This window comes from Conger conger, chromosome 15, assembly GCF_963514075.1.
Source record: "Conger conger chromosome 15, fConCon1.1, whole genome shotgun sequence".
In the NCBI taxonomy this organism is placed as follows: Eukaryota; Metazoa; Chordata; class Actinopteri; order Anguilliformes; family Congridae; genus Conger; species Conger conger.
Window position 1 is genome coordinate 25,665,092 of NC_083774.1, and position 11,920 is coordinate 25,677,011.

The 11,920-nt window shown below is 40.1% G+C and overlaps 1 protein-coding gene across 1 annotated transcript in view; it reads right to left on the bottom strand.

Annotated features, from left to right (window-relative positions):
• Nucleotides 1-5,729: 5,729 nt before the first annotated feature.
• The window catches only part of LOC133111087 (thrombospondin type-1 domain-containing protein 4-like), a 32,426-nt gene continuing 26,235 nt past the window's right edge, over nt 5,730-11,920 (bottom strand). The window contains exons 7-16 of the mRNA XM_061221245.1: nt 11,140-11,315; nt 10,800-10,899; nt 10,381-10,545; nt 10,044-10,173; nt 7,927-8,131; nt 7,399-7,572; nt 6,969-7,142; nt 6,610-6,789; nt 6,255-6,399; nt 5,730-5,872 (exon numbers count right to left, since the gene is read on the bottom strand). Coding sequence (XP_061077229.1) covers nt 5,730-5,872; nt 6,255-6,399; nt 6,610-6,789; nt 6,969-7,142; nt 7,399-7,572; nt 7,927-8,131; nt 10,044-10,173; nt 10,381-10,545; nt 10,800-10,899; nt 11,140-11,315 — 1,592 coding nt within the window. The remainder of the gene's footprint in view (nt 5,873-6,254; nt 6,400-6,609; nt 6,790-6,968; nt 7,143-7,398; nt 7,573-7,926; nt 8,132-10,043; nt 10,174-10,380; nt 10,546-10,799; nt 10,900-11,139; nt 11,316-11,920) is intronic.

Sequence of the window (11,920 nt, forward strand, 5' to 3'; positions counted from 1 at the left end):
AAGAAAATGATGAATGCAGGCGTGTAGGATGTGTATACAATAAAGCAGGGGGTTGTGAGTAGCGCTTACTTACGCATTGCTCCAAGTTTTCAGTTTGACGAGACAGCAGATTTTTTAAAGAGCTTTTAAAGATTTTTAAAGAGCTTTAAAAATCTCAAGCTTTTCAAAATCCCAAGATGTAGAAGACTGGTCATTGTAGAATATCTTGAGCACGTCTCTTAGCGCATCGTATGCTACTGATGCAGTATCAGAATTCTAGAAAACAAATGATGGTTATGCGTAAAACAAATTACAGCTAAACACACTTTCGAAAGCTGTATAATTCTTCACACACTTTCAAAATACAATTGCCTAAGGCTTTCTTAAAATGAGGATTTGTTTAAACTGAAAAACAAATAAATGTACTGAGTGGATGTACTCCTAAGTAGCTTCGCGAATTGTGCCATCGCAACGTTTTACGCGTTAAACATCATCAAGGACAAGAACCTCCTTTTAATTTATTTATAGGCATATTCATCAAAGTCAAGAATCACTGTTGATTAAACCCTGACTTGTATCAGAATATTCTCATTGTCATATATTGTATTTAGATAATTACTGAGATTCCCAAACTACCTGAGACTCGCTCGTGGTGCCGTAGATACCGTCTGGAAGCATGAGTTTGACATTAAAGTTGGAAAACACTTTTTATTTTGGTAAACATATGTATTTCCTTTAATTTATTTATGCATTTATTAATTTATTAAGTGAAGTACTAGGCCTATTACCTACTGAAATGCATGGCAAATGGGATGCATATGATGAATAAGAAGAAATAAATTGAATACAAGACATTTTATGACATTTATGAGAAAAAACTGTTTTTGCAGGAAATCTGAAAAATACTTAAGACTATAGTTTTATGTCCAAAAAGGAGAAAAATGGTCAATATAATAAATATGTGTTTTTATTGCTGAAAGGCATGGCAAATGGGATGCATGTGATAAATATGAGGAAATAAATTGAATACAATACATTTTACAACATTCATGAGAAAAAAAAGTTTTTGCAGGAAATCTGAAAAATACCTAAGACTATTATAGTCTTATAGTCTTAATGTATTCTTTATATTCATCATATGCATACCATTTGCCATGCATTTCAGTAATAAAAACACATATTTATTATATTGACCATTTTTCTCCTTTTTGGACATAAAACTATATATTTCCGGCAAAAACCTTTTTTTCTCATAAATGTCATAAAATGTATTGTATTCAATTTATTTCTTCTTATTCATCATATGCATCCCATTTGCCATGCATTTCAGCAACAAAAACACATATTTTTCAGATTTCCTGCAAAAACTGTTTTTTCTCATGAATGTGGTAAAATGTGTTGTATTCAATTTATTTCTTCATATTCATCATATGGATGCCATTTGACCATTTTTCACCGTTTTGGACATAAGACTATAGTTTTACGTATTTTCCAGTTCCTAAAATGGAAAAACACTCAAGACTGTTACAGTCTTATGTCCAAAATATGAAAAATATGAAAATAAAAAGAAATCCCTGAAATGGATAGGAAATCGTGTTGATATTACAACCATGTTGAAATAAATGCACCCAATTAAAAATAAAAATAATTTTATTGTAAAAAAAATAAATAATATTCATTGTAAAATGGAAAAATATATAAGACTAGTCTCATGTCCAAAATGTAAGGTTTTCTTTTCAACTCAAGTGGTTATGAAATCATGTTTATCTTACAACCATTTTTAAATAAATTCACACACATGTTTTTAAATGAATTTTATTGTGTAAAATGTTTTTCAGTAGAAAATGGAAAAATTAATAAGACTATAGTCTGATTTCGACCAGTGTGACAAGCCCCTGAACATATTTGTGCTTGTTACGTCACTTCCGCAGTAATTTCCCATCATGTCCACTAGATGGAGTTCTGCGTCTTTAGTGGGCTTTTCAAATACAATATACACGTACTTCAAATAACTGAATAAATGTTGTTTATCAAGGTATGAGTGTGTGAGTGAATGGTGTGAATGGTGTGTGTGCCCTGCGATGGACTGGCGACCTGTCCAGGGTGTATTCCTGCCTTTCGCCCAATGTATGCTGGGATAGGCTCCAGCCCCCCTGCGACCCTGTTCAGGATAAGCGGGTTAAGATAATGGATGGATGGATGGATGGATGTTTTTGCATGAGATGAGGATATTTATATATATATTTACTTAAGTTCATGATGGCCTGCCAGCTTAGCTGGGTGGTATAGGGGTATTTGGGTGTTTGTGGTCCAAAGCAAGAAAATGCACCTCATGCAATTCCAAACAGCTTGTACAGTGGCATTATGCCCGCAGAGGTCATACATGTATTATATTACCTGATTACTCTTCAAAAGGTTTAATCTTTAGTCTTATTGTCAGTTGAAGCCATTTCCTATGTTGCATGCAGCCTGAGATCACTGAAAGATGTACTGTACCAGCATGATATACAATCTGATATGTATGTTTAGAATTGTGAATAAATGCTATATGATCAATACGTTCTTATGTACAGCCTCTGGAAACATAACATCAGTGTAGAAGCTATTACCTGAAGTGTTTTGCTTTAGACCACAGACCCCCAGATGCCTTTGTACAAGCCACTGAATAACTGCCAGGTCATGACTCATTCTAAATCTAAAATATTAACATTCTGAGCATACTGTAATATCTATCCAATCAAACGCATAAAATAAAATGAAAATAACATTAAAAATAAGTTATGCTCTTAACATAGAATTTAGCCAGAGCTAACTCTATAATTCTATAATTCCATCATGTACTGTATGTGAATACCGTGTACATTTTCAATTTAGCTGGAGAAAAACATATCATTTTTGTGAATATCAAAAAGAAATACTAACCATATTATTATTCGAATATGCTATCATTTAAGGTCAAATGAATAAAGTTTCATATTGTTTTTCTTTAATAAATTCTAATTTTGTATTTATTTTATAGCCAAGAAATTCCAAGGAGCAAACAATACTTTTTTCTTTAATTATGTAAACATCAAATCTCAAACCAGAACAAATGAATAAATACAAAGAAGACTGCAGTGTCAAGCCAATACATGCTTTGTGCTCATTGACAGTAAAGTAACACCACATTATTTAATGTCAATGTATTATATAAAATAACATACTGTATCACTCACTGACATTTCAGGTTTTCTCTGTTACCAGCTCTTCTGGTTGGAAAGATATGATGATCACGTGCAGTTCATACCTGAATAGTATTGTTACGTTCTGAATACTTTACACCGTTTGAATGGCAGCTTGTTTTGAAAGACCTATTTTAAAAAACATTTGGTAACACTTCAAGTAGGTAGGAAATATAACTGGTAAACTAGCAGAAATTACACAGGTACACAGCCCCTTGAAAATGTCATTGTGGGACAGAAATGAGTAAGCAGTAAGCTTGATTATACATCCCATTCGGCTACAGAAAGGTACAGTAGGTTACCTGACAGTGACTCAAAATATTATCTTGTTTGGAATGCGATTTGACTTTTTAGTTGTGGGCACTTCTTCAGGGCTGAGAAGACTAAAATTATAGCTAATAAGATGCATTTCTTAATGTATGGAACACAAAATCTGTGAAATACAATACTATGCAAAGGTCTTAGGCACCTGTATAACATTCTGTACAGATAAGATTCTTTCAAAAATAATTAAATGAAAGGTCCTAAATAAACATACTATACATTTTACATTACATTTTAGTAATTTGGCAGAATAGTTAAAAACTGAATCAAATCAATGTTTTTTTGTGACCATCCTTCGGCGTTAAAACTGCAATCACTTCTCTAAGATAGCCAACACTGTCCTGCAGTTCTATAAGACAATCAGCAGGGAGGTTGTTCCAAGCATGTCGGAGAACTTGCCACAGTCCTTCTACAGACTTTGGTTTGCTCCTTGCTTCTGAACTCAGACAGCCTTGATCAAGTTTTTATGTAAAAAGTAGTTACTTGCTTACAGTAATGTGTTACTTTTTTAAATGAAATACAAAAATGTCTCTGTAAAATTTAATCTTTTGGAAAATGAATATTTGGAAATGTCAAATGTGTTCTTTTATACTAACACGCACAAAAAAATAAACATACATATATAATAAAATCTAGGGTGCCTAAGACTTCTGCACAGTACTGTAAATATCAACATATCTAAACTAATACCCACAAACTAGTGCACATGTAGCGATAACAGTGGTTGAAGAATATATGAAATAAAGAATGTGATGTTCACATATGGAATGACAAATTGCTGTCCTGTAAGTCAAATGTGTGGGACTGCAGTTTCAGTCAGATAGTCTTACAGCCAACAGAAGCCAGTGGCACAGTAAGTGATACAATATGCTAGGTCCCTGGCAGTTGATTCTGTCAAACATATGTCTAAGGCACAGAGAGAATTGGAGTAATGGATTTCAAGCGGAACTGACGTAGCTTAACTCTACAAATGAGACAATATATTAGTACATACAGACCAAACAAACATTAATTACAGCATTTTAGGCCTGTGTATAATATATTTACAAGTTTTATCCATTACTGTAAATAAGGCAAATATACTCCAGCTGCAGAAGTAAACATTAAGGGAGACTTCAGTAAAAATCTTAATACAGTACATATTACAGGTGATATGATTTACCTCCATGCATTCACATTTACATGCAGAGTAAATTTTGGTGATATAGTACGAGCTCCATCATCAACAGCTGGGAGTGTGGCTCAACTCATAACTGAGCTTTTAAAGCATCAGTTGTAAGTTGTTTGAAAGGCATTGTTTATATCATGCTGCAAGGCTTCCATCTGTCTTTGGCAAAGCAAATATCTGTGTGATTTCTAGAAAGCTTTACCCATTTAATACATAAGCATTTAGCAACTCAAAAAACATGATTTAATTAACAAGTAACAAAGCTTACCTCAATAAACTTCAATATATAAATCATTTCCTCATAAATATGCATTTTATAAAATGATGAGGCACAAAAAGTAGACAGATTCTAAAAGAAAAATGATGCTTATAAAAGAATACAAAAAATAAGAACTGAGGAGATTTTCTATTTCAGTCCCTCTGTTGGTAAAACATTGATACTGCAATACCAGCTTACCATGTAATGAGCAATGCTGCTGGGCCACTCTGTTCTTCAACGCCATCAATAATAGAGTACAGCACAGAATCTGGAAAACTCTGAAACAATGCACCATGCTCTCCATGGAGCCCAAAATGTTTTTGAGCTGAATGGAGTTTGACGTGAAGCATTTACCTGTGGATGAGATCTGGGATCAGCTGTCATTTCACAGTTTATCTTCCAATAATGTAGGCAACAAGCATAGCTTCCTACACCTGCACCGCACAAAACAGGGCCGAACTCTCTCTTTTTGAGCTGCGCGTAATGTCAGAGAAATCTCTTCCTTTGCATGACTCACGCTCCTCTTGTCCAGGCAGTGTTCTGGCTATTTCCACGGTGACCCCAGCCAAAGCATGCCCTCCAAAGGGAAATCAAGTCAATTCCTTGGTAACTTCGGAGTTATCAGTGGAGGCGTCATTGGTTTAAGCACATTTCTGTATCCACAGTGCCCCTCCTGGACTGGACTTGTACCCCAGAGATTAAGGCTGTTGACTGGGTCAGTGTGGTCATCTCAGTGGAGGTTTTTGGGATTCCCCTGAAGATGGCCCTGAAGGAAATGTCATCTGCGTCCTCGGTAACCTGACTGCTTTCGGGCCACTCGTGTGCAGGATGCACAACATGCCGTCTTGTAGTAATTATACACACACAGGCGCGCTTGAACCACCACGTTGCAGTTGAAATATTTGTCTCGACAGTTCTCATCTGAAAGAGAAGATAGGTATTTTCAATGTAAACCTCACCCCATAGAAAAACTGTACACCTGTTTCATCTTCACAGGCAATAAACAGGTAGTCAGTAGGAATGATTTTGAAATGTAGTCCTTCAAATTTCATTTTAAGGCACTTTTATTTCACGGGAATGCTCTGAATGATAGTGGCCTTTCAAACTGCCATACTTCATGGCAAAGGTCCATGGATAATTTGCTGTCTGAGAAGTGCGTGATGGACTCTTGGAAGAGATGTCAGCAATAGGATAACAAGATTAACACAAGCAAGCAGGCAGACACAATGCCACCCTGACCAGGCTGTCCGAAACAGGCTCACCCTACAGAGGTCATACGCCGTGTTTTCCGGCGGTCACTGACCTATCTCAGGGACGCAAGGCACCGGACTGCAGGCCTCGCGCTCCTCTGGCCTCAGCTGGGTCTCACAGCGCTCGCTGGGCAGCATGTCGTCGGAGAGACAGCGCACCTCTCGCACACGGAACCCCCCCTCGCACGTTTTGGAGCACTGCGGGGGCACAAACAAGTCAATTCTTTAAATTTAAAACCCTTAACATACTCCAAACATTCACTTAAACACATCTGTTATGATGTTAAACTGAGCTGCAAAAAAAGGATGGCCTGGTTACAGTTTTCAGCAGGGATGAGTGCATGTAATGTATCTGACAGGACTATTGGCTTTGAAGGGGCAGCACGCACGCCTCTCCCCAGAACTCACGGCGCTCCAGTCGGTGTGGTACCACTTGGCACCGCAGGCCTTGAGCTGGCAGTTCTGCTGGCTGGAGGGCCGGTCCAGAGACGAGCACTCGTAGGGCGGCAGCACTGCGTGGCCTTCCTCCGACTTCATCAGGCACACCACCTGCCTCTGCTGATTGCCCATACCACACTCCGCAGAGCACTGAGGGAGAGAGAGCCGTCACACACACACCTCGCGACTCCCAAACGTCACACACCTGAGGACCCGCTCGCAGCCGGAGTCAAGCCACACACACAGCGCTGGGGCACACCAGAGGAAACACACCCGTCCTGTGCTACGTGACTGAATTCAGGAGGGGTAATAAAAATGCCTTTACTCACTTGGCTCCACTGTCCAGTGAACCACTCGATTTGATTGTGACAGGGGCCGCTGTCGCATGCTTGGGCCTCTGGGGGGCGCTCCAGCCCACAGCCCTCCAGGGGCAAGCTGCTGATCTGATTGGTCAGGCACAGCACGCTCCGTGTACGCACTCCCATTCCACACTCCGCGGAGCACTGCAGAGAAGCAAGATGACACCTCACTGCAGAACACTGACTACTGAAGACTGCACACAATACACAAAGCTGATAGAGAGAAGCGAGATCATCATTCTGCTCATCCTTGGTCTCAAAAGGCGGCAGTTTCTAAACTGGCATAATGATGTGATGAAGAGCTTGGCAGAACCTTTACTACACTTGTAATAGACTCATGGATACATTTTGAGAGAGCATATACTCTACGTAAATAAAGCCATTGTCTGTTGGCCGTTACCTGGCTGCCCCACTCGGTAAAGAACCAGCTCTTAGCACAGGCACCCATGTCGCAGTTCTCTACGTCGTTGGGCCTCAGCTTCATGTTGCACTCTTGGTCGGCCACAAAGTCGCCCACGTTGCTGACGCAGCGCACCTCCCGGGACTTCTGGCCCACCCCACAGGGAACCGAGCACTGTGCAGACACAGGGAAGGGGCATGGGACACACAGCGCAGTCTCCTGTTCACAACTGGCCCTGATGCTCAGTGTATAAGAGTCAAATAATAATTTGGGAACATCAAGTAGGAAGTAGGTTCCAGTAGGAAAAAGTCACTGACATCACAGCTATGAGGGCTAAAAACAGAAACTAAAAACATTTCCTGACATTCAATTGTAAATCTTTACAGTCCCCTTTGAAGAAAAATAAATTTTATTTGAAAAGAAAATGTAAAGTTAAATCCTGGCAGCTGAATACAGCTGAATATAATTCTGCAGTGTGCTGCCATTGCTATCCGGAGGAGTAGAGCTGTGATGGACAGGGTCACTCACGGTCGTCCAGTCGGTGCGGATCTGCCACTCGCTGCAGATCTTCAGCTGGCAGGTGCTGGTGGTCTCGGGTCGCTCCAGGTGTTGGCAGCGACCCGTGTGCACGTTCAGGGTGCGGTCGCCGTACACCTGCCGGCAGAGGACCTGTCTGTGCTGCATGCCCAGGCCACAGGTCCTACTGCACTCCGACCACTCGCCAATGTCCCAGCTACAAACACAGGACAAACCAGACGGCTTCTGTGAGACACATACTAGGTGCAGGAGTACTATAGCTTCAATCTTAGACGGCCTGGCCTTGTGAACAGAAGACATGCTCAGATTTTCAGACTGGTTCTCCTTTTATTTCTCCAAATATTCACCAAATGCATAACCTTTACTCTTTATATATGATATAGTATGTTCAAAATTCTATGATGTTACCTTCATTCTAGGATGCATACAGTACATACACCATATATTGTGTTCTTTGTTAGCCTATATAACTTCATCTCTGATCAAATACGTACAGTATATAATTATTTCCCCTCTCATATTCCTCAGTCAACATTAGAACCGTGCAGTATTTCATTGCCTTTACTGGGGTCTCAAAGGCGCACCTCATTAAACAACCCTACACCACAAACTGCAATGCCCTACTATATTACCCATAGTTCCTCTTTTTCCCAGCAGATGTTTGATTTATATGAAATGAACTTAATTGCTTATCCTGCACTTTCATTTTATTTATGTGGGAAAGTTTCTTGAATTTGTTATATACATATTTCTGAGATGTTTCCCATTGTACTGAGTATTTGATTTCATCCAGTACAACGTGCACCGAGAAATATATTGTATGTTCTGCACCATTATTACTAAGAGCCATGGTTTGCATGTTTCCCATGATCTCCGACTGTATAAATGAATTCCCTGTGATCTGTACACAGGGCTGTGATACATAGGCCTACCTATTCTTTCAATACATAACAATGGAGAAACTCTTTAAATATAATGTTTAGGACACTGTTACATCTTGTTTGAGAACCAGTAATAATAGTAGGCAGGGTTTTTTCTCTTTAGCATGACATAACGTATTCTCTTCAGTCACACAGCACATTGGCCTCTGGGCATGAATATAAGTGTCGTGGAAGAAGCTGCCAAGTCAGATGAAAGCACACAGAAGCCAACCAGATGTTACTTGGTTAAAGCTCAGTTCTTTTATGAAACTGTAAACTGATATATTAAAATGTAGTGCCAAGAGCCACATGCCAATCTTGTCACATGTGCAATGAAAACAATCCTATTCTGGGCTACTTTTTCGTTTCGTGGACCTCATTGTTTCCAAGAGAATCATTTTTGTTAGACCTACACAACGTAGAAATAGATCGAAGGGCTTTTCATTTCAGGCATTGAGATTTCTAAGCCAGCTACAAGCCATCACCCGTAGTTTACACCATCTGCTAGCCAGTGAGACCAGAACATGAATCAATTCAAACATTATGAGCCAGATGTGCCAAAATGCCAGATAACGTATGCATAATAGCTACCTAACTACAGTATACTGTATGCTACATGGGTAATGCTAGCTGTTGGGCTCAAAGCTAAGCAGAATGCTAAGCTACGGACATTACAGTATGCAACTCTTACTGTGCTGTTCTTCCACGGTACTTGATATGTAACAAAAAACAAAACAAAACAAAACAAAGGAATAGGAAATTCAACCCATTTATGCTTGATATTATGTCTACAGAGAAAGTGAATTTGCTTTGTATCCCTTCTAACACCCTAATCTATTCAAGCAACAGTTTCCAAGCAAAAGAATGTTTGTAAATTTTATGTTCGATGGTGAGCATGAGTTAATGATGGTGCACTGATTGCTTTGTTTTTTCTTAACAGAGCCTAAAAACAACAGGTCAATTAAGGTTTTACCCAGGGAACCTTTCAAGCACACTGCTCCACATCTGGGGTATGAAGCTATGCCAAGCAGGGCTAACCCCAGACCACCAAACCAGTGCCAGTCAAAGGGTTAGCTGGGTTAGCACAGAATATCTCCTTGTTATAGGACTTTGTGTGATGGCAAATACAAGAGGCAAAATCACTAGGCACAAATAGATATACTGTAGGAGAGTGGAGGGCATACTCACAAGGCAGGGCAGGGCAGCATATTGCAGGGCTCCGCCTGTGGGCTGGGCTTAGAGGCACTGTCACACAGGCTGTCCGTCACCTGCTCATGAGTGGCCCTGTGGACACAGCGGAACACTGTGTGCCTGGTACCTGCAAGTGACATAGGAGTCATTGGCACTGATAGACCACCACACCACCTGTTGACCCAAGCACAATGGACAGTACGGTAATGCAATTAACCCTTCCACTGAACTTCAGCATGCAAATGTCCGTTTGCTCTAAGGGGGCATGCGGTGACGAGCTGAATAAATTGGCGTAAAATTAGTAAATTGAATAGGAATTGAGAGAAATTCTCACCTTTCCCACAGGAGGCACTGCAGTCTGTGAACCCCGCAAGTTTCCAGTTGTGCTCTCGGTGGTGTCTGGGTGGTTGGGGGACTGGCACTTTGTTGTCAGGCGTCTGAGAAGGGTACCTGCCAGCACTAGTCTGTTCACGTCCCCCCTGACCATTTAAGGTGTTTCCTGTACAGTCGAGAGAGAGACCCATGAGGCCTCAAAGTCAATTAATGACAACTACAACAGCATGGAAACCCACACTCTGTGTTCTGTGTCTGTGTTTGTGGAAGAACCTATGCACTTGTAAATCGCTTTGGATTAAAAGCGTCTGCCAAATGACTAAAATGTAAATGTAAAATGTGTCTCTCCTGTTGTACGGCGAGTGACTGTGATTGCCTGAAGGCTTTTGTGCTTACACAAGTGGTGTGGAAGACACTCACCATTGGGCGTTTTATCAAGAGGGACCTGTGGACTGACTGCATTCTCACCAGGGAGAACAAACTCATACTGCACTCCAGGATGGGGCTGCTGGTAGATCATCTACAAAAAATGGGAATAATAACTGATGTGTACATTAGCAATACATGACGTCCTTCATCAGATAACAGGAATCCAGTGAAATCCAGATGCAAAGCTTCGATTCCGTCGGAAAAGGTAACACATTTGCTGACTATAATGTAAGAAATGTCTACCTGAAATTAAACATGAATATAGGTAAATGACACAAAATACAGTATAGTCCAACTGCATGTAGCTGCACTCCTGTGATTGGTAACTCACATAAACATCAAGGATCTCATTGGTGGGCCCCTCTGCCAAGAAGGACTCTCCAGCAGTGCTGCGTATCTCATTGGGCCGACGATATGTGAACATGGTGCCCACGCCCTCATACTTCCCTGGGCGGTCAATGGCCCAGTCCCCATTGACGATGGAGCGTCCAGAACGACTGCGGAGAGCTGCATGAGAACGAGTGCCTGACATTAGTATTCATTCAATTAGTGGATGGAGAAAGGCTAACATAGATTACGAGAACTAGTTACAGTATGCAAACTAATTCTAATTAGGATTATGCTAATACACTTGAAGGCATTATGCTAATACACCTTGGGTTGGTAACAAAGGTGTAGGCATTAAAAGAGGAAATTCAGATTTACTAACTTCCTCAAGGGTATAACTGTAGTACCACACCTACAGTTATAGATTTGAACCTGCAATCTACAGGTCACAAGTCTAGTTCTCTAGTTCCCGAGTGCCAAGATGCCATTGTGAAAGGATTTAAGAGAGCTGTGGGTAGGCAAGGGATTATCACATTTCCACATGGGAAATGCTGGGAACAGCTACAGTAATTAATGTCAATTCATATTGGAATGGGAAAAGTGAATGTATTCAATGATTAGCTAATTATAAGTTTATCCTATGGTTTGCTAATGTATGAAAACACATGTAACTAGTAGTTATCAACTAATGAAAAGTTAACTTCATTCTTAATTTATGTATTTGTACTTCAATTAATTGAACAACTACATGTTAACAACTACATTATTTAATGCCAGTTAATGAA